This window comes from Mandrillus leucophaeus, unplaced genomic scaffold (genome assembly GCF_000951045.1).
Source record: "Mandrillus leucophaeus isolate KB7577 unplaced genomic scaffold, Mleu.le_1.0 Scaffold3, whole genome shotgun sequence".
Taxonomy (NCBI): Eukaryota; Metazoa; Chordata; class Mammalia; order Primates; family Cercopithecidae; genus Mandrillus; species Mandrillus leucophaeus.
Window position 1 is genome coordinate 15,731,760 of NW_012103142.1, and position 23,715 is coordinate 15,755,474.

At 40.5% G+C, this 23,715-nt stretch overlaps 1 protein-coding gene across 2 annotated transcripts in view; it reads left to right on the top strand.

The window, feature by feature from the left end:
• Positions 1–19,712, top strand: part of ADGRF4 (adhesion G protein-coupled receptor F4) — a 25,026-nt gene extending 5,314 nt beyond the window's left edge. For both annotated transcript variants that reach the window (XM_011986878.1, XM_011986879.1), the window contains exons 2-10: positions 4,298–4,406; positions 5,285–5,339; positions 7,808–7,959; positions 9,478–9,729; positions 10,930–12,309; positions 14,468–14,509; positions 14,986–15,045; positions 16,075–16,131; positions 18,885–19,712. In XM_011986878.1, coding sequence (XP_011842268.1) covers positions 4,314–4,406; positions 5,285–5,339; positions 7,808–7,959; positions 9,478–9,729; positions 10,930–12,309; positions 14,468–14,509; positions 14,986–15,045; positions 16,075–16,128 — 2,088 coding nt within the window. In that variant the 5' untranslated portion in view covers positions 4,298–4,313 and the 3' untranslated portion in view covers positions 16,129–16,131; positions 18,885–19,712. The remainder of the gene's footprint in view (positions 1–4,297; positions 4,407–5,284; positions 5,340–7,807; positions 7,960–9,477; positions 9,730–10,929; positions 12,310–14,467; positions 14,510–14,985; positions 15,046–16,074; positions 16,132–18,884) is intronic.
• Positions 19,713–23,715: the final 4,003 nt, after the last annotated feature.

The following is a 23,715-nucleotide window of genomic DNA, read 5'->3' on the forward strand; positions in this document are numbered from 1 at the left end:
GGGCCATGGTTTGCTTATATCCATCTGGATAATTCTCACTGTTCTTGTTACATTTAATTTAATATTCAGGTTTTGCATGCTTGTTCTTTTATTTCCCTCATCCTTTCAGGAGACTACTCACTACATATAGACATGTGCTAGGTGCTGGAGAGACACTATATTTGTATTTACTGAAACTTTTCAGTTTGGAATGTTGAAAAACTCCAATTCACTTTAATTATTGAGTCTTTATCAGTGGTAGATGTAAGGACGTGTGTTTCCTCCATTACGTTCTATAAAATATCAACCACGGATGAATTGGGAGGATAAATTATGCTGCCAAACATTTTTAAAAAATTTTAAATTCTTCATTCTCAGAGTCCTTAAGCTCTTCTCTGCAGAGGACTCTGGCTTTTGGCCTCAGCTACATTTGAACTCTGACAGGAGGGATCCCATTCAACTCTTTCTGGTGAGAAGAGAACCAACCAAATTAGGGCCAACCTGAAAACGTCTATCTCATCCATCCCTGCCAATCAAACTGGGCTAAAATAAAAATGCTATGATTCCTCTTGGGTAGTGTCACTGAATATACTCCCCCAACATTTGTAATAACTGAAGAAAATTTACTATATAAATTACCATCCCAAATGGTATGTAGTTACCTATGCCAGACTATAGTAACGTGAATGATCAAGTAGCAAATTAATTAATCAAAACCCTCCAGCCAATTGTGCTTAGTTCAAATTCGTGTATTTTATGGTCACATTTATGATTTCATATTACATATATATTTTATGCTAGTAAAATTTTTTATGTATATACATATATGAAATATATCATTATTCAATATTGTTCCACAAAGAATGATTGACAGAAAATGTCATAGCTGTTGGATCCTTTACTCCCTGAACACGTTCAGGAGCTGTGTGCAGCTAGAGGCCTAGCACTAGTTGGAGAGACATTTTTAGACTTCACAAATGACATCACATCATTATGCCAAATGTCTGACTTGCTTTCAACAAGGTTAGCTTTAAGCAAAACTCCTATATTACAGGTAATGGACAGTAAACATGACCCTTCTCCTGAAGCCTCAGACAGCAGGTGCTATTCTCTCTGTCTTTTTTTTTTTTTTTGAGACAGAGTTTCGCTCTTGTCACCCAGGCTGGAGTGCAATGACGTGACCTCGGCTCACTGCAACCTCCTCCTCCCGGGTTCAAGCGATTCTCCTACCTCCCGAGTAGCTGGGATTACAGGTGCCCACTACCATGCCCGGCTAATCTTTGTATTTTTAGTAGAGGTGGGGTTTCACCATGTTGACCAGGCTGGTCTCAAACTCCTGACCTCAAATAATCTGCCTGCGTCAGCCTCCCAAAGTGCTGGGATTAGAGGGGTGAGCCACAGTCCCCGGCAGCAGATGCTATTCTTTATAAATGCCTCCCTTCATCTCGTCGTCACCCATTTTAGTGCACATTTCTGACCATGATCTGAAGTGTGGAGAGGAATTGGGTTTGCCTTCAGCATCAGTCCTATTATTTGGCCCTGAGAATAGGTTTCTTTTCTCCTTGACACATGTACCCTGTGAAGGAGACTTCAGTATAATCGTGAAGACTAGCAAAGAGAAAGGATTAAAGTGATCACTTTAATGAGAGAAGTGAACGGTCTTCAGCTTGATAATCAAAATGAATCTTATAGTCTGTTTTTCAAACTGCAGGTTACAATCCATTAGAGGCTTGTGAATTAAACTTAGTGGGTGACAACTAGTATTTGAGAGAATGTCAAATAGAATGGAGAAGAATATAAGATAAAACTATTGGACGTATCAGAGTTCTTACTTGTAGGTAGCAAGGATAACTGTTTTACATAAAATTTGTCAATATAAAAATTACGTTTTTTTGGTTTTATGTATAGACACTGATATACATGCATAGATACATACCTATGTATGGCTGTGCATAGTAAGTCATAATATGCGATTTGAGATCTGTTTTTTATTGTGTTATTGTCAAGTTTTTTGTTTTTTTTTTTTTTGAGACGGAGTCTCCCTCTGTCACCCAGGCTGGAGTGCAGGGGTGCGATCTCAGCTCACTGCAACCTCGGTCTCCAGGGTTTCAGTGATTCTCCTGCCTCAGCCTTCAGAGTAACTGGGACTACAGGCGCCCGCCATCACACTTGGCTAATTTTTTGTGTTTTTAGTAGAGATGGAGTTTCACCATGTTAGCCAGGGTGGTCTCAATCTCCTGAACTTGTGATCTGCCCACCTCGTCCTCCCAAAGTGCTGGAATTACAGGCATGAGCCACCGTGTCCGACCTGTCAAAAAATTTTGAAAGCCAAAGTCGTATATGTGAAATATATGGATACTTTTAAAACAATTTATACTGGTTCTTCTGGTACTTTCTTTAGTGATGATCAGTTAAGCATCTATCCTAGACAATATTCATATTGCAAATTGCTTAGTGTGCCCATTCATCAATTTACGGCCTACATGGTGACTTCTTTCTACCCACACTGTAACATCATCAATTCCGCATTCATAATCCCAACCCCTATCAAATCCATTACCACACCTTGCCTGTCATGCTGCCATGTTCTCTTTCCCTCGCTCAGACTTGCTCTACCAGATGATGTTGTAAATAAACATACTTTCCCCTCTGTTCATTGGTTAGAAACTTTAAACTCAAAGATAATTTGGAAGCATTCCTGTAAGTGCCTGTGGCTTGTCATCTCAGCTGAAGGCTCACTGGACTCATGAAAGTCCATCTTATGCTTGACGCTACCCAGAAAGGGTCTGATGTCAGATCAATCAGTTCTGTCTGCTCCCTGTTCACCGATTGCCTTATGGACCTGGTTGGATCAGGGCCTAGGTCATCTCTACTGGATCATAAGGGAATTTATGTTTGCTGAGGAGAGTCTTTGCCTGGCTGTGTTCACGGAATGCGATGTGTAGGTGATCTCTTTTCTCACTGTTGGTTTGATTTGTCTATGTTACCCACTGAACATCTTTTACAGGAAAAATAGCATCTTTTATTTCTGTCTGCTCAGCATCTGGTACAATTTCTAGCAAATGAGTGACACTTGATAAATGTTGGTTGATAGAATGAATGATCATCTACATTTTATGAAATGGATGATAAAACAGGCTAGTTCATCCATAGCAGACATAAGATTATAGTATAGCTCTTGCTGATTCTAAAATCAATGATCTTTTTATTTTGCTGCATCTGAATTTCCAGGAAAATCATTTTAAGGAACTTTGTTACCAATAAGTGGTCTGAATTGCCACTATCTTATATGAAGGTGTCATAGTAGCGATCATGATGATGTTGATAAATCTCAACTATTGTAAGGATTTTTTTTTTGAGATTTGGCTTTGAAAGGTAGAACTCTCAGGAAAAAGGCAAGAAACAGAGATATGGCAAAAGAATAGAGAGTTATCTTCCTGTGCATCTAGTTTATCTGTATAAATAGTTTATCCATTGCTAAGAGGGAGTCTCAGAGCTTGCTCTGGTGGCAGACAATTGGGCTTATTAAAATCACTTTAAGTTACTTGTCTCCATATGCCTAGACAGACAGTACACTATAGGACAGTGGTTCTCAACTGTGGGAGATTTTTCCTCTAAGGGCACATTTGACAACAATTGAGGGGGGGTAGTGAGTGCTACTGGCATCTACTGGATAGAGGCCAGGGATGCTGCTAACCATCCTACAATTCACAGGACAGCCCCCAACAGCAGAGAACTATCCAACCCAGAATGTCAATAGCACCATCACAGAGAAATCCTGTTACAGAGATGAAGAATGGCTGTCCAGCTGGACCGTCTGGGTTGAACTCGTGGCTCTACCACTTTTTATCGGAGTAATGTTGGGCTCATAGTTGCTCAGCTCTTTGTCCCTTACTTTCCCCAGTGATAAAACGAAGATAGTAATAGCATCTTACATCATAGGATTAAATGAGTTTATAAAAGACAGTGCTTAGAACAGTTATTGGCAAATAGATATTCTTGATAAATATGACTATTATATAAACTTGTCAATTAAATAATATGGAATGATGCTTTGGTGAAACTACATCCTTCCTGGTTCTTCCATCATTCTGTCTTCTTCTGTAGGAAAGTTAACAGTTGAGAGAAATTATTTTCTTTCATACATTTTAGCTGGCTTGAAAATAGATATTGGTGTGCTTTTCCAAGGCCGGCTGCTTTGGTGTGACTATCTCAGAATATTCAGTGGGTTCACTAAGGAGTTGGTTAGCCTGATAAGTATTGTTAGTTGCGTGAAGGTATCACCTTCAGGTGGGTATGCCTTCTTTCTCTATTGCAGGTAAAGATCCTCATGTATGAAAATGAAGTCCCAGGCAACCATGATTTGCTGCTTAATGTTCTTTCTGTCCACAGAATGTTCCCACTATAGATCCAAGATTCACCTAAAAGTAAGTTTGAACTATTCCTATGTGATCCGAAGAGAAATCTCTCAGTTGCCCTCGATGGCAAGACTTCTGATAAATAAGATGCCATTTTAAATACATTTTCAAATGGTTACAACTTTACTCTTGCTGATAATAACTTTCTAAAGAAGGGAACAAAGAAAAGCTGAGAGGTGGCAGGGACTTGCCTGGAGAGGGAAAGTACAGTAGAATAATCACTTTGCAATGGGAAATGTAGATAGAATGCAGATAGACTGCTGCTGAGAGAGGAAAGTACTCGCCTGGCAGTTGAGCAATGGAGAGTCAGATCTTAATTTTGCTCCCCAGTAGTTGCATAAGTTGTTTCACTTTTCTGAGTCCCAATTTCCTTATCTATAAGATGAAATTTTTAAAGATACTATTTATAGTTCTTTATGGATATAAGAGATTTGTGATTCTATTATTGTGATCTAGTGATTATTCCTAGTATCTGTTCATTTCTGTCTTCTAAGGATCTACAGTGTCTGGTGGACCACATTAACTTCATTTCATCCTTACAGTTAACACAGGCAGAGAACAGATTAGTCGTTTAATTCTCATCTGTGTTCTGTTCTCCCTGGATGCTTAAACTTCTTGAAAGATGTAGCATCTTTACTAACTTCACCTAGAAAGGTCAAGTGACCACCGTCAAGATTCTATCCCTCATCAGAGGGCAGTGCATTCTCCCTGTGCTCTCACCCACGTTTCCTTCAGCAAGTTCCCACAATACTAGCACGTGGATCTGCTGCAGTTTTCTTTCTAGTCCTGAACACATTTTCTTTTCATATTCACATGGAGCCTCTCAGCTGAGATGAGGGAGCAGAGCCCCACAGTAAAGAGGATCTTTGGGAATTTATATTTTTCAGGCTGGAGATAAACTTCAAAGCCCTGAAGGGAAACCCAAGACTGGAAGGATCCAAGGTATGTGACTATAGAACAGTCTTCATCCATTTGAAGACAGGGAAGAATAAAGGAAGGGCGTTGGTGTTGCAAACATGTCCCCAGACCATAGGCTTTCCAACTGAATAGCAATCTCCAGTAAGTTCTCTATGCTTACCAGTATTCATAGATTTTCTTACACTTATACCATTACCAGTGGCATAGTCAATGAAGGGAGTTATCAAATATTCACATGTGCTGTAGAATAGTAGAGAAGTGCACATCTCCAAATCCCAAAGAGAAATCTGTTCAAAGTAATGAGTTAACAGGAGGCAGAAAAGGAAAGAGGACAAGATTATTCCTTCCTTCATTCAAAGAGATTTTCAGGGTGCTTAAATGTATGCAACACTCTGGTGCTGAGAAGTCTATTAAAGCACTGTAAGATGGACATCATGGGTGATGAGACTGGTCACTCTCAAGAAGTGAGAAGTAAACTAAGGGGGTAATCACTAATAGTACTTCAGTGAAATCCTGTGGTTCTCACTCACATGGTGGGGAGTAACTGGATTCTGCACAATCATGGCTAGGTGGCAAATACATCCTTATTTGTGGGTGAGAAAGGAAAGCAGGGAGAAAGGTAGCTAACATTTACAGGGCATTTAAGACAACTTGGATCTAAGTGTTGTACAAGATGCTGTCTCGTTCCATATTTATAACAACATTATGGCATCATATTCAATCTATATGGAAGAAGAAACTGAGAACTACTCTGGTTAATGAACTTGCAAAAACTGATGCAAATTTTGCTGGCAAGGTTTGATGCAAATTTTGCAAACAAGGTTTGGCAAAGTTTGTTTCCTTTCCCAGTGAATGCAGTCATCACAGAGCTGTCCAAGCCACAAAAGGTGACTCGCAGGTAACTGGTCACCTCATTTTATTGATTTGAACACCCTAATAGCTCTCAGCATCATTTACTTTCCATTCCCCAGCTGCTATCTTAAGGCAATTCTCCTGAGAATATTTCAACAGGCTCACTCTTCCTATCCAAAGCGCCTTCACTGTGACCCATGGGCAAAATTTGGCCTGCCACTAGTTTTGGTAAATAAAGTTTTATCGGAACATAGCCATACCCATTCATTTACATATTGTCTTTGGCTGCTGTCACACTACAAAGGCAGGGTTGAGTAGTTGTGACTAAGACCCATATGGCCTGCAAAGCTGAAAATATTTACTCTCTGGCTAGAGTTACCATATTTAGCAAATAAAAATAGAGAATGCCTGATTAAATTTGAATTTCAGATAAACAATGAATAATAGCGCATGGATCATACACACACTGAAAACTTATTTGTTGTTTATCTGAGCATTTACAGTCATTTATTATTTGCAGATTCTATATTTGCAAATTTGCGTAATGCTGAAATTTATCTGTAATCCCTAAATCAACACTCTCAGTACTTTTGTGGTCATTCACAGACATGCAGAGAGCAGCAAAAAATTGAGTTGTCCAGTGCATATGTTTTCAGCAGGAGCTGGACAAGGTGATGTTTACCTTCTTATTCTAGCTCTCCTACTATAAACAACTGTCCTTTCCTAGTCTACGCAGAATTAAATTTTTTTTTTTTTTTGCATTTTTGTGCTTTTTGTTGGTGATTTTGCTGTTTAAAATAGCCCCCAAACATACTGCTGAAGCGCTGCCTAGCATTGCTAAGCCAGAAAAGGCTGGAATGTGTCTTATGGAGAAAATGCATATGTTAGATAAGCTTTGTTCAGGTATGAGTTACAGTGCTATTGGCCATGAAGTCAATGCTAATGAATCAACAATATATATTAAATAAGGTATCTTTATATAGAAACACACATTCAAGAGGTCATATATTGATTAGTTGATGAAAATGCTGTAAGCAGAAGCTTGTAGGACCCTAACCTTATATTACCCTAGGAGCGATTGTTCAGAACACTTAGTGTTCATGGTGACTTTATAGAATGTAACTCCTGTGGATAATGAGAATCAACTGTGTGTGAAAATAAAATTGACATTTAACTGGGATTCCCATATTTTATTTGGCAACACCATTCACGTGTTCCTTGACATAAAAGTTTATGGACTCCTGCTCTATCTTATCATCAATTATCTTTCAAAAACAAGTCCAATCATGTCTTCTGGTAACTCCCACATTAGCACAGCATTCAAGGCCCTGCGTGAGTTAACCCCTGCTTTCCTTCCCACCCTCAACTCTTGCCACTCCCCCTTCAGGTGCTCTGGACTAGTCTTTCTGAATGATGTGAAATTCCCCTTTCCACGTGCTGTTCACTCTGCCTGGACACCAGCTTCACAATCTACCTGGCAGCTCTTACTCATTGCCGTGGGCCCAGTTCAACATCACTTCCTTCCAACATCACTCCAGGAAGCAATCCAAAAATCTCCAGAATGAATTTGATGCATGTGTCAGAGTATGGAAATCCTAATTGGGCTCCTGTCTCTCTCTCTCTTTTTTTTTGTTTTCTAGAGAAATGCCATGGACCTTGTATCTCTTCTTCCAACTGCAGCCGGCCCTGTGCTAAGGACTTTCGTGGAGAAATAGGATTTACATGTAATCAAAAAAAGTGGCAAAAATCAACCGAAACATGTACAAGTCTTTCTGTGGAAAAACTCTTTAAGGTAATGCATTCAAAAATTATTGGTGACAGAAGTCAATCCCCCAGGAGAAAGTGAGGCATTTTTAGTGTGATCTGTTCGGCATGACAGAAAGTCTCAGATCTGCAAAACCTACCGAGTGGGTTAAATTTAGAAAAATCTACAGAGTGGGTTAAATTTGTTTCTTGACCTTCTTTCCTTACCCAAGCTCTCAGGTACTCTCCCTCCTCTCCACATGCTCTCTCTTTCTACCACTAAGAAACTTCTCTTAAAAAAAACAAAAAAACAAAAAACAACAACAACAAAAAACAAAGATATGAATCTCATTTACACTATGGTGCATATGATTGCATAGAGGTTACGTTTTAGCTCTAATGGTGGGTTTGTATGCCTCTTGTGATAATCAGTTAATCAACTAAATGTGTCTAGAATCAAATTTACTTTGATATCTCTTTTTTTGTTTTTGAAATGGAGTCTTGCTCTGCCTCCAGGCTGGAGTGCAGTGGTGCAATCTCAGCTCACTGCAGCCTCCGCCTCCTGGGTTCAAGCGATTCTCCTGCCTCAGCCTCCCGAGGAGCTGGGACTACAGGCACCTGCCACCACGTCCAGCTAATTTTTGTATTTTTAGTAGAGATGGGAATTTACCATGTTGGCCAGGATGGTCTCGGTCTGTTGATCTCGTGATCTGCCTGCCTGGGACTCCCAGAGTGCTGAGATTACAGGCATAAGCCACTGTGCCGGGCCTTGATATCTCTTTTTAATACTTTCAATCTCTTGACCAAAAGAAAGGAGAGATGTGTGCTCTATCTAGAGGAACAGAAATTGAATGCATACACATCCAGTTAAAGTTAAAATCTCTTTTGTATCATTCCATGTAGCAACTGTTATCTTCTACCTCCCCTGCAATCTCATGGAAGCTCATGGATCTCTGCATTTTCTAAAATTTTAACAGTGGTTTTACAAGGGGATTGCAGCTGGCTTCTCTGTCACTTAGCCTAGGTAATCACATAGAAGTCCTTGCAACTATGGTCACACTCAAAAGTGAATGAAAGGAAATAAATCATTGCTTTTCCTTATTCAAAGTCACATTCTGAGTGAGTCTAGGTAAAAAAAATCAGAAAATGAGCAAATCACCTCTTCTAACTAGTAAACTCTAAAGTCCAAAATTGTAATTCCTTAGTGTTCTGTGTTTGACCTGCCAACCTCCCAAATCCATTCCCCCATGAAATTCCATGTGGCTCTTCTTTCCCTTCTCTGTAGAAAATTATCTTGTTATAATGCGTGAGTTAAAAATCAATGTCCTGAAAGCAAATTCCAATAGTAAAGGTCAATATCCTGGTCCCTGCTAATTCCAGCGAAATCCTCTGCCTCTTTCTGACCCCACTGTATCCTCTCCACCCCGCTCTGCATCAAATCCACTTTTTAGGATTCTGCTTCTTCATCTGCCTTCGCCATGTAGATTGTTTGTGTTTTAGCTCCTTTAGTCTGACACATGGTAGGTACTTAATCATTTTTGAATGAAACTACATTTGTTTTAAACAGGACTCAACTGGTGCATCTCGCCTTTCTGTAGCAGCAGCATCTATACCCCTGCACATTCTAGACTTTCGAGCTCCTGAGAACATTGAGAATGTAGCTCAAGGAATCCGTAAGAACTGCCCCCTTGATTATGCCTGCATCATTGATGTTGTGAAATCATCAGAAACGACATCTGGAAATATTGCATTTATAGTGGAGTTATTAAAAAATATTTCTACAGACTTGTCTGATGATGTTACTCGAGAGAAAATGAAGGTATTCTTTGTTAATAATTTAAAAATGATGTTTCTCTTAAAATTTTCATTTGAATAGTTTCAAATGTACTTTCCAGGGCAAACACTACAGTGACAGCAACCATCACAGCAACAGCAGGCATTTCACTTCGGTTTGGGATATTGATTCATTCTAGTTTATGGAAGTTTTCAAGAAGTTAAAACATTTTGAATACCTATCTTTGTACACACTTCACATTTTCAAGAAAATGTCACATAGTGTAGTGATGGCAGTGAGCAAGATGGAATGTACCTTTCTAAAACTATATTCTTTAGAATGGGGGTCCCCGACAGCCGAGCAGTGGATTGGTACCGGGCTGTGGCCTCTTAGGATCTGGGCTGCACAGCAGGAGGTGAGCGGAGGGTGAGCGAACATTACCACCTGAGCTCGGCCTCCTGTTGGATCAGCTGCAGCATTAGATTCTCATAGAAGCACGGACCCTATTGTGAGCTGCCTATGAGATGGAGGTAGGTTGTGTGCTCCTTAGGAAAATCTAATGCCTGATGATCTAAGGTGGAACAGCTTCATCCTGAAACCATCCCCACCTCCGCCGCCCAGAGTCCATGGAAAAATTGTCTTTCATGAAGCTAGTCCCTGGTGTCAAAAAGGTTGAGGACCACTGCTGTAGAACATAACCATTCTGAGAAGTGTTAATAGAGATTCCGTTTTTAAAAGGGAGATCTGTAGCACATCAGTTGTAGGAAATTCTAGGTTAAACAAAGTTAGGCAGGTTTCTGTATGGCACAACTTTTCAGAGCCTTTAATGTCCTAATGAACTTTGGAATTCTTTGTAAGGCAGGGGGAGATAGGGACAGGGTGTGCAGTCTTTATCAAGGTTGGATGACCAGAGAACATACCTCCACTCTCCTCCATTAAACAATCATTAAAATCTAATGGGGAACTTGAGTTCTACACACACTGCAGTCTGGAAATGCTGCCCTGGGTGCAATAATAAAGCAGGTAAACCTTAGCTGTGATTTTTTTTTTTTTTTTTGCGTTATTTTACTTTTCTTCCCTCTGTGTGACCTTACTAATGTGGGATTCTAATACATAGGGAATTTGAAGAGAAATATGCCAAATAAGATTGGGTAACTTGATCTTTAGAAATTTCAGGTTTTAGAAATCAACTTTATACAACAATGTGTAAATCCTTAGTATAATGTTCACCTTTCTCCATTGCAGAGCTATAGTGAAGTGGCCAACCACATCCTGGACACGGCAGCCATTTCAAATTGGGCTTTCATTCCCAACAAAAATGCCAGCTCGGATTTGTTGCAGTCAGTGAATTTGTTTGCCAGGCACCTCCACATCCACAATAAATCTGAGAACATTGTGAATGAACTCTTCATTCAGACAAAAGGGTTTCACATCAACCATAATACCTCAGAGAAGAGCCTCCATTTCTCCATGAGCACAAACAATACCACAGAAGATATCTTAGGAATGGTACAGATTCCCAGGCAAGAGCTAAGGAAGCTGTGGCCAAATGCAGCCCGAGCCATTAGCATAGCTTTCCCAACCTTGGGAGCTATCCTGAGAGAAGCCCACTTGCAAAATGTGAGTCTTCCCAGACCGGTAAATGGTCTGGTCCTATCAGTGGTTTTACCAGAAAAGTTGCAAGAAATCGTACTCACCTTCGAAAAGATCAATAAAAGCCGCAATGCCAGAGCCCAGTGTGTTGGTTGGCACTCCAAGAAAAGGAGATGGGATGAGAAAGCATGCCAAATGATATCGGATATCAAGAACGAAGTGAAATGCCGCTGTAACTACACCAGTACAGTGATGTCTTTTTCCATTCTAATGTCCCCCAAATCAATGACTGACAAAGTTCTGGACTACATCACCTGCATTGGGCTCAGCGTCTCAATCCTAAGCTTGGTTCTTTGCCTGATCATTGAAGCCACGGTGTGGTCCCGGGTGGTGGTGACGGAGATATCATACATGCGTCACGTGTGCATTGTGAATATAGCAGTGTCCCTTCTGACTGCCAATGTGTGGTTTATCATAGGCTCTAACTTTAACACTAAGGCCCAAGACCACAACGTGTGTGTTGCAGTGATATTTTTCAGCCACTTTTTCTACCTCTCTCTGTTTTTCTGGATGCTCTTCAAAGCACTGCTTATCATTTATGGAATATTGGTCATTTTCCGTAGGATGATGAAGTCCCGAATGATGGTCATTGGCTTTGCCATTGGCTATGGGTGCCCATTGATCATTGCTGTCACCACAGTTGCTATCACAGAGCCAAAGAACGGCTACATGAGACTTGAGGCCTGTTGGCTTAACTGGGACAATACCAAAGCCCTTTTAGCATTTGCCATCCCGGCATTGGTCATTGTGGCTGTCAATCTCATTGTGGTTTTGGTTGTTGCCATCAACACTCAGAGGCCCTCTATTGGCAGTTCCAAGTCTCAGGATGTGGCCATAATTATGAGGATCAGCAAAAATGTTGCCATCCTCACCCCACTGCTGGGACTGACCTGGGGTTTTGGAATAGCCACTCTCATAGAAGGCACTTCCTTGACATTCCATATAATTTTTGCCTTGCTCAATGCTTTCCAGGTAAGTTCCAAGAGAGAGACTTCTGTGTTACTCTGGCTACACCACAAAAAATGACTATGATCTGAAATTATAGAACACAAAATGTCCTCTCCACTTCCTTTTATATCTTAGGATTATTTGGCTATGGCATCTCCAACTGTTGATTGTTAAATTGAATTTAGCTGACCAGGGTGGTTGGGTGGAAATCTTCTTCCTTCTTTCCTCACTGATCCACCTGTATCCCTACTAAAGTTTCAATCTTAGAAGAAGCCAACTTTCACTTATAGAGGACTATTGTTTGGTCAAGGATATGTGAAGCTACATGTTATGCCTGAAAACAGGTACATTTTTTATCTTTTCTCCAGTGGTTTGGGAATTCAGTGAAATAACAGCCACTTTCTATGTTATGAAAAGATGGGCCTTGCCACTCACTTTGGGTGTTAGCCAGTCAGGAGTTCTCATACCCCTTCCCTGCTGGTCACATTTGTAAAATGTGAGAGCTGTGAAATGAGAAATGAGTTAGAAATGAGATTCTAGTCCAACCCATTCATTTTACAGGTATGGAATCAAAGCCCAGAATACTTATGGGATGGGCACAGGGCCACCCAGCTAACAGCTATCTGTTTATAGAAACAGATCTTGCCATATGTTACCTGATCTTGGGAATGACACTTTTCTCTGGGCTTCAACTTTCTCATCTGTAAAATAAAGATAGGCATCTAGAATGATCTCTATTGTCTTTTCCTACTCCAACATACTGGGTTTGGCAAGATTGTTCCTCTCAAAGTTGTTTTACTGTCTCTTGGCTACTAAGCTTACACTTTTGGGAGGCTATCATTGACCAGACTGCTTCTCATACCCACAAGTAATAGAAAATTTGATGAGTCCATTTTCTTGATTATGCTTTTAATCAGAAGTTGGCAAACTATGGCCTGCAGGCTGTTTTTGTAAATAGGGTTTTACTGGTAGCCAGTCATGCTCGTTTGTTTACAGTTTTCCTTTGACTGCTTTTAAGTTACAACAGCAAACTTGAGTAGTCACAGCAAAGACCGTATGGCCTGGAAAGCCTAAAATGTTTACTATTTGGTTCTTTTCAGTACAATTTTTCCCCACTACTGTTTTAAATAATATAACTAATTAAACAGCAAAGTATTCCTATTAACATGTCAGTATTATTCTGTTTGAAAGCATGATACAAAATAGAAAGCAGCCTTTAAAGAAATACCAACTCAGATCAATTATATATCTTACTCATAATTCTATAATAACTAAGGAGCACACTTGTTCTACTCTTTCTGTTGCATTGCTTTACAGTGAAATCTTTGACATGAGGGATTTTTTTTTTTTTTTTTAATCAAAGACTCTGGGACTTTTGATAAATTTCCCCACTCTTGAAGTTACTCTGGTGAGTAATGATCTCATCCTTCCTTACTTTGCAACTTAATTAAACCCCAGGAAATTTTGCTATGTATTTCTTTTTCAGTTCATTTGTGTTTCTCTCTTCTTGACAGAAAAATACTCAAATGTTTCTAGTTATATACATTTCTCTTTTCTCAACAAGCTCTCCCTGTGACTTAACATCTAAAATTTTAATCTGATGAGTGTTTCTTCACCATGAACTCTCCTTAGATTGATTGTGAAAAGACCCTAGCCTTATAAATCTCTGTAGCATTCTCTTACTTTTATGTAGAAATGTTTTTTTTTTTTTTTTCCCCCCACCAGCTTAGAGGCCTTGGCTGTCTCTTTACTGACTTTTAACTCCAGCTCAAAGTAGACTAGAATATAAGTTTCGTTTTCTTAAGACACCTTCCATGATTGTGATTTTGAATTACAAGTTTCTGTCACACGTTGCTGTCATCATGAGTAGAAACAGCTACCTCTATATTTGGGAAGAAAGTAACATAACTGCATAAGGCTGAAAACTGTCCTACATCTACAGTCATTCAATAAATATCAATAACCCTCCTGCACATTCCTGTGCAGGCGATGATCCTCTTCCAAGGGTGGGGGCAGACTCAAAGGAACACCCATCAGTGCATTATTATCTGCATTAGTGGAAACTGAAGTTTCTAATGTCCAATAACTGCCCTAGGAGGTATCTAGAAGAGTGGTATGAAAATAACAGCTGAGATATTTTTTGAAAAACCATCCCTCATGAGTCTGTTGAATTTTGCCACAGGGTTTTTTCATCCTGCTGTTTGGAACCATTATGGATCACAAGGTAATTTGAATTTGCTTCCTCCTTATCAATTTTCATGTGGTTGGGGGAAGCAGGAGGATGAAGCAGTTTTGATTGGAGAGCATAGTCCAGGGGAATTGAGTTTGTAAGGATGGTTTGAGGAATCAGCTGTGAAAAGGAAAAACAAAACAAAACAAAACCAATATTCTGTCATTTCTTGCTCTTTATCAAGTCAACAGAAGGCTCTTTATCAAGTCAACAGGAGGAGTATTGCTGGTGAAAAAAATGGAAATCATAATCACAATTTTAATGTTAATACCAAATCCGAAATCTAATTAAAACTACATGCTAGCTTTTATCCAAATCTTGTTACTTGCCAGTCACTATGCTAAGTCCTCTGATATTGCTTCTGCCAGGGTTACTGGTCTTAAAGTTTCAGGACAGGCATCTGAGCTCTGGTGATTCTGTTGTTTCTTCCAACATCCATGAGGTACTTCTTACTGTCATTGCTTCTTTAGATAAGAGATGCTTTGAGGATGAGGATGTCTTCATTGAAGGGGAAATCAAGGGCAGCTGAGGTAAGCCTTCCCCTTTTAGTCTCAGCCCTGGAGGGTCCGTGTTCTCACCAGTTATGCAGAGACAAATACCATAGCTCAGTACTCAGGATCTGCGGTCGAAGAGGATCAATAGAGCATAATTCATTCATTTCTTCATTCGATAAATTTGGAGTATTCCGCTAAAACTGAAGGTCAGCGGAATATACCCTTCAAGAGAATGTTTCATGTTGGATGTATTTCAGCTTGACATTTGAACCCATCAAGATGGGACCACATGAACTCAGGATCATAGATTCATAAAATGTGAGAGTTGTGAAATGACAAATGAGTTAGAAATGAGATTCTAGTCGAACTCATTCATTTTACAGGTATGGAAGTCAAAGCCCAGAATGCTTATGGGATGGGCACAGGGCCACCCAGCTAATCAGTAGCAGAATCACAACAGGGAACAATTGGCATTGAAATCTCTTTCCATTCTCCTTGAGACTCTTTTGAGTAAACCATACTCTCTTGGATTGGAGTATCTGTGTATTTACAGATCTTGGAGACTTTGAGCCTGGCTATCAGTCTCTTAAAGCACCAAGTAAAACTGCTGATACTGCTTTATTAATTAGAAGTTATTTGTTTAACCTACAGATTCACATTAGGAGCCCCTTCCTTAAAAACAAAAACTTTTTGGATACATTGATAACTACCATTTATAGTTAGATAGCATTGAGTGTGATTTTTAGTATCATAGATTATCTATTCTAAGATAGGCATTTTCTTCATCTTTTAATGTGTCTGAAATTGGAATGTATCTTATATTCAATGGCATGTCAGAGTTTAATTGAAAAGTTTTGTTTCCCTTTGTTTTTTAGCAGAACATAAAAATAATGATGTAGCTTACACTTCGATTCAGTGAAATATGATAATTTAGTTTTGTGTAGCTATATCAATGTAGGTACTCCTTTTCATGTATTCATTTTCACATGTTTATCTCTAGAGAGGGATATACATTTAGTCAATATCATTACTCATTACCACCACTGTTATTTTTCCCCCACTTAGAATGCATCATTAAGCCCAACCAATGGATCTAAATTAATGAATCGTCAAGGATGAAATGTGAGTATTAAAAATACAAAGAGAAATTTCACCTGCAATTTGTATCAATCCACCAGTGCCCCTTGTGACCACACTATTGCCTGCTATGTGATGCCGGAATGAGGTAGGAGGGGAACGGGGGACATATTTTTCAGAGAATGGAAACATCTTGATTGTCTAGCACATAAATGAAAATATGTACATTTTCTTTAAAACCTATGTTATCTCAGCTTACATGACCAAACCCATCACACCTGCTGTCTACAGTACTCACATACTTTAATTCCATCTTGTCAGTGAGTAGTAACACTCATAATAGCCCCATTGTTGAAAAAGAACACTTGATTGATTGGAATCACAAAGCAACAGGTCTGTCTTTCCTAATGAAGTGGAATCCAGAATCATTCCTAAGCGGGTGTGGGTGGGGTTGTGGCAAATTAGCTACCTACTCATAGCCAGCCCCTGAGACATATTTCTACACAGGTGAAACCAGGGGAGAACACACATTAGGCAGCCAGGAAGCAGGAGAGTAAGTCACAAAAATGGCAGCCAGAAGCCTGAGAGGTACTGCGGGAATGTGGGCAGGGATGATCAACCTTGGGAATGGTTTTGCTTGGAGAGGTTTCATGGCCTTTCTGCATTGTTATAGAAGAGTATCAGACTTTCAAACAAAATACCATTTGGCAGCAGCCACATCCTTTTTATATTTCTTTACTTTTCTGAGTCATGGTCCATATATTGAGCAATGGGCCAAAACAAGGGGTTGAATCTCATGGAACCAAAGACACTCTGAGTTGGAAAAACCTTTAAGGGACATCCATGTTACAGACCCTGCAAACCGTATGCTGTGCTGGTATGGGACGTACAGTCCCAGGGAGAGGGAGAGAGAGGAGGAGGGCTCTGTCGTATACATGGAGTGGCATGTGTGAGTGTTGGGAAAATGGGGAGGGGAAAACGTAGGCCTGTTACCCTTAATAATTGTCATCATATTTGGAATTTTATAGGAGAACTTTACAAAGGTTGATCCTCCTGCTCGCTGCCCATTTCCTAGTCTGTCAGCTTCCTCCAGGATGAAACATCGCTATAACGTTTCTTAATTTGCCACTAATAGAGAGTCACTAATTCAAATGACCTATTAAAAACACAGCTGGCCTTTCTATTAAGGTCCTAATTAAACAACCGCTTGTTTTCGGTTTATCAGACTCTCTCAGGTGGAGGAGGCCCTGCCTTTGGGGGATACTGTGTCCAGCCTTTCAAGGGAAGAACTGCGTAGTGAAGGCCTTATCTCCAGCTGGTTGGGGATCCTTGGTTGGCTGTAGTCCATGTTGGAGAAACACAGGAGAAGGCAAGATCAGGAGCTACACTAACTAGGGTTGGGGATGTACAAAGGAGTCTGCCAGTATTAGAAGGAAGTCCAGGAAGGAGGTGGAATGCCCTTACGATACTCCATGATGAAGACTTCATCACGTAATTCTCTAACTATCAACTTGCTCTATTTTGGAAGCGATAAGAGGTAGGCGAGGAACTGAGGACTGGATTCTTTGAGCATATCCCTTGTAGGTGGCTCGGTGCCTATTGAATTTTCTCAGTATTAGGTCCTATGCTTTTCACATCTGGACTCACGTGATATCAGAAGGGCTCTATAATCACAGCTGGCACCGTGGTAGACCGTGTTGAGGACCCAACAAAGATTACAGTACAGGGCTAAGAAATTCACACTAGATCATCCTCCAAAGTCCAGAGTGGAGGGTGGCAGCACCAGGGGGGTCCCTCAGCAGAGAGAGGGGCCCCATGCACAGGGTTCAGGGCAAAACCCCAGGCACACTCGGGTTATTTGGTAAGCACCAGGAGTGGTGGTGGTCCAGGGCAGGGCTGAACCATGGGGGAAGGCAGTGTTCCAGACCTTCACCAAGAATACAGGATTGAAGGCTGACCTGGTCTCAGCCTCTCAATCTGAGAAAAGGGTTGAGAGGTCAGAATTGGACTTGCATGGAGAATTGAGGCTTCCAGTGTTGGGGGACCCTCCTCATATCCCAATGAACGCAGGTCAGAATTGTTCTTAGAAACAGGGTTGAGACAGGTCTGTCAGGTGGTCCTAGGGTCAGGGAAAGAGGACTGCAGAGGTGGAGAAACAGGGAACTTAGCTTTGGGTATAGATTCTCATTGGGGGACCCCATCCTGGGAGGCAGGGGAGAGAGGGCCACGGCATTCTGTTGGAGACCACAGCTCCACAGCACCCTCTGTTGTTCATATCAAGGGCAGGACAAGCAGGCTGTTAGATTCCAGGGGCACCAGGAAGGCTCTGGGTTCCTCCAGTGTCTTCCACATATTTGTTTATGCCTGTTTAGTGTTGGTTTATCACTAAAAGGATACAGAGTTTTTCACTCCACAATAATAAATGAGACTGATTGAGCAAATACCCCGAGGGAAGCAACACGGTTTACAATGTAAATTCACAGCAGCAGAGGCATTCTAGAATCCAAGTTCCAACAGCAGAGGAGGAGGGAGGGCACTGAGCACCAAGTTTAGGGTGGAAGGAGCAGCCCAGGGAAGGCAAAGGCACCAAAAATTGCAGCTGAGAGCATCGCCTTTTTACTGTATGATCTTGAGGAAATTACTCAATGGCTCTGTGCTTCATTTCATCTTCTGTAAAGCAGAGTTGATAATAGTACAGGCCTCCCAAGACAGTTTCAGGATTAAATGAACTAACACGTTAAAAACCCAATGCAAGCTGTTGTTCTTGCTATTAATTGTTTTTCAACCATATTTCCCAGGCTGCCCCATTTCTGATGGATGTCCTGAGACCAAGAGGGGAGATTGGGAGAAAGAGGACATGGAAAGCAGTCTGGAGTGAGGAGGAATGGTCATGCTTCCTTGGAATACTTTCTCTTCTTGTCAGGAGTGACTCCAAAGCTCTTGGTCTGCTGAGGAAAAACTGAGGATATCATTTGCTGTCTGAGCTTTAAGGAGGGTGATTTATGGACCCTTTGACCTACCTGTGCCCTGCAAGAGGCTGGCTTCTTGGTCAATCTTGGCTAGATTAAGAGTCAACCTACAAGCCGTTTTATGGTCTCCTGGGCCAGTTGGGGGCTGTGGGGCCCTGCTGGGCTTGGTTGTCTTTCACTCCTGAGGCCTGCTGTGTGGCTCCATAGCTCAGTCCTCCATCACTCTGCGTGGATCTTGGGTACTTTGGACAGTGAGGGTTAGATCCAATTTTAGGAGTAGGGTTGGGGGTGTGAGTGGTAGCGTGGGGTGGCAGGAGGAATAATGAGTCTACTTTGGAGACAGTTAAGTCATGGTACGTTTCCTAAAGATAGGGAACAGAAGAAAAGTAAGAGAACTGTTTCATATGCTAATTTTTTAAGTGTATTTTAGACCTTGAGTAAACTAATTTAGCTTCTAGGATCCAAGTTTCCTTATTTGTGAAACAGGAAAAAAAAAATTCTTGTAGGTATTACTATTTGTGTGTTTGTGTCTACCTGCATGTGTTTGTGTGTGTGTGTGTGTGTGTGTGTGTGTGTCTTTTAAAAATACTATATATAAAGAAGATTCTGGTTGTTATTTTAGATGTAAAAATGAATATATGTACCTTTCACAACTTGCTCATGTGTGAGTTCATTTGAGATGGGCTTGTCCATTGGTACCACACATTCTTGGGCACTAGTGCTGCTATCAGTCCACCTCAGTGCATTGATCATACCTATAGGAGGCCTGAGAATGCAATCCTGCCATGCGTTCACAGGGCAGGAACCTGGAAATATTTAGCAAAGAACACTAGCGTCTTTCAGGGATTCTCAACGAAATTTCTATCACCAATTTGGCTTTATAGTGAGGCATTCAGGACTGAAGATGGGTATGTGCATGGGTAGAGCACTGGGTTCAAATTGTGGAAGTCGTAAAAGCTGATTAGTGGTCATGCTTTTTCATAAAACAAACAACAAAACAACTGAATGAATATCTCTTTCCAGGGCTCCTGTCAAAACCTTTAGTATTGGTTTAGAAACAAGATAAGATCTGGTTTCATACTAAATAGTAATTATTTAAAGAGTGAAAATTCTCAGTCAATTGCAAATTTTTCTCCTCTCATGAAATGAAAATAAAATGTTCATTGGAGAGACATGAGTTTAACTTTTAGATGAATAAAAGTTCTTTAGCATTAATTTATTGATTCACATTTCCTTTCTGATTCTTGTCACTGTAAAAACAACTTTTATTTCTCTCAATCCAGAAATTCCTGAGCATTATGCAATTCCAAGCCAAATAATTGCCTTTGGTTTAGTAGATTTATTTGATACTGTAACAAGGCCAAATCTATAATTTCCATATGCTAATACCATTTAGTCTTCTTTCTTTTCCATATTTTCCAAAGCTTTCCATCTTCGTAGCACATAGTAAGAGAAATGTAGTACTGGGTGCAGTCAGTTCTGCAATAAGGCCACATATGCATTTCAAAAATCACCTTGCTATGCAAAATAGGCAATAAAAACCACAGAGCTTATGGGGAAAATGGATTGGAGATAAAACATGGCAAAACTTTGTCAGAGACCCATTAAAAAAGATAACTGAATAAAAATTATAGCACAGTTTTACTCACGTTAAGTGGTCAAGAAATATATAAATACTACTATACACACACACACACACACACACTTTTCATTGAAAAAGATCTGAAATTTGCTTTTGGAAGTGGTTGTCAAAAAGGTTACAGCTTGTTAGTTATTGTGAAGGAAGGTTATCTGACATTGATAGAAAGTTGTAACACCAGAAGTAAATTGCTATAGCTTATAACACATGCAGTGAATTGAGAGAGCTGGTAGATGTTTGAAGTTTGTGTGTGTGTGTGTGTGCACGTGTGTGTGCATGTTTTGTATACTCCTACATTGCTTGATTCATGTACATACAGTTTTCTGGGTTCACCTAATGTTTCTTGAAGATGGTATCACATATTAGCAAACATGAAATTCATGTTATGTTCAAATTATTCCCGAATATATCCATCCAGTTAGAACAAATTCTTGTTTTCAAAACAAGCATTATAGCAGAACTGGCTGTATCTCGTGGTGAACCACCATAAAGAACAGTGAGTTCCAGCACTGAAACGCATTAAAAATCACCTAGAAAGCTTCTAAAACCATGAAACCCTGAGCCTTACCCCAAGAGATTCTGATCCAATTAGTCTTTGAAAAGGGAGGAAAAGAAAACCTTTCCAGGTGGAAGAACGAAGAAAGAGAAACTTCTCACTCAATAAGTTTAATTCAGATAAATAGTTACTGGTTTCTTACTGTATGTGCCTACATTGAGGGGTTCAAGTGGAGAAAATGAAGTCTCTCTTAGTCTTCTGCTTCTGACCAAATATCTATCCACAGAAAAAGATGATATAAAAGTTTTATCCAATATTGAATTATTACACAAAGACTTGATGTAATGAATATATCAGAGAATTGTGGAATTGGATGGTGATCTCAGAGCAAGTAGAACCTAAGCTGGGCCTAATGCCTGGAAAGGATTTGAACAGATGCTTATTCTAGGCCTGGAGGAGAGCATGCGCACTCCAGAGAGGGAAGTAAAGGGTAAAGAAGGCACTCATGGGAGACCATGCAGACAGCAGTCTAACCAAAGCGGAGGCCATGCTGGCCATGGAAGGAGAGTAGGTCAGATTCTGGAAGGCCTAACATACCTGGTGTGGGGATGATGGGGCTGGATCTGGTATGTGACAGTAAAGATAATAATTACTGCTTAATGCACAGCTTTCTGTTTTGGAGAACAATGGTTAGTCTTATTAAGAAAACCAAAGACTCAGAGAAATGTGGAGAGGATGACAGGGTGGAGTAAAGGGGCTATCTGTTAGGAAGGCACTGCCCAGGCTCTTGGATGACTATCTTGCTATGATTCCAGTATCCGGGCATGAACCCTAGGCAGAAAGATCTCAGCCCTGAGCCACTCACTGGAAGGTAAATTTTACAGCTATGGATTTCTCCCTTCTAGTAAATGTCACAAGTCAATGAGTCAATGGTTGTGGTTCCATTATAGCCTTTCGTATTTGTCCATTTTGCATTGCTATAAAGGAATACCCGAGACTGGGTAATTTGTAAAGAAGAAAGGTTTATTTGGCTCATGTTTCTACAAGCTGTACAAGCATGGTGCCAGCATCTGCTGGGCTTCTGGTGAGGTCTCAGAAAGCTTGGTATAAGGGAAGAGGAGCAGGTGTGTCTCATGGTGAGAGAGAAAATGAGGGAGAGAAAGAGGTGCCAGGTGTTTTTTAACAATCAATTTTCATGTGAACTAATAGAGTCAGAATTCACTCATTACTATCGGGAGGGCACCAAGCCATTTGTGAGGGACCCATCCCTATGACCCAAACACCTCCCATTAGGTCCCGCCTCCAACATTGGGGATCACATTGCAACCTGTGACTTGGAGGGGACAAACATCTAAACTATATCATTCTTTAAAAAGAAATCCATTTTTACCTGCATACTGTAGCCAGGTGGTATTTTGTCATCTCGTTCTACCTCTTCACCCATTTCATTCATTCCATTGGCAGATCTGGCTGAAAGTTTGTATTGCAAATGGAAGGGGCAGCTTTTACGTAGGTTTGTTTTTGCAATCCAGCTCTTTGAGAGATAGCAATCTGCCTGGGGAGTGGAGAACTGGTTTTCAGAGTCACAGGACCTTGGGGAAACAGTCAGTCACTGAGTGGCACCCCTGAAAGAGGCAACTGGAGAAGGGAGCTCGCATTCAGCCCAGTTCCCACAACTTCCTCTGGGAGGGGGCCTGTGCGGGTTTAACAGCCCTCAGTGCAGGATGTGATGAGCTGGCAAAGAAAAGACTTAAGCTGATAAAACAAATGAAGAATGTTGAAGCTCATGAAACAGGAAACAAGCATGTGCAGAAGAGTGCCACCCTTCTATATGATATGGGTATTTTAAGACAGTGGATAGAACCTTTTTTCAGACACATAAATGGGGTATGAAAGTCAGGGAGTAAAGACTATGAACATCTACACCTTTGGACCTGGGGACTTTTGGAGAGAGTGGGCTGGATTGGGGCTTGTCTCTGTGATGCCCATTATACATAAGCACTGTAGGCCAATGGAAAGAAGCTAGGTTTTGGGAGTCAGGCATGTCTGTCATTTCAATTCTGTCCTTTCCACTTTCCAACGGGTGACTTGGGCAAGGTATTTAGGCTCTTGGAGCCTAATATTTAGTCTAAATGTTTATCTATAAAATGATAACATAAAACACACCTTACGGTATGGTTTAGAGTAAAGAAGCTGTCTGTGAAAGCACCTGCCCTCATGTCTAACACATAGTAGATATCTGAGAAATGTTAGTCCCCCTTCCCATCTCTCTATTTTTCTGGGGATGAGGGGATAGTGGTAATACTAGAGAAGTGGAATCAGGGACTTATGTATTAAGACTTTTATCAGGCTCAAAAGCAAGAGTTAGAAGAAACCTCCAAATGTCCTTCTAGTGATTAGGCCTGGTTCAGGATAGGAAAAGGGAAAGAGCTTCAGAGCAAGGAACTGCTTCAGGAAAAAAAACAAAAAACAAAAAACAAATTATCTATCTATCTATCTATCTATCTATCTATCTATCTATCTAT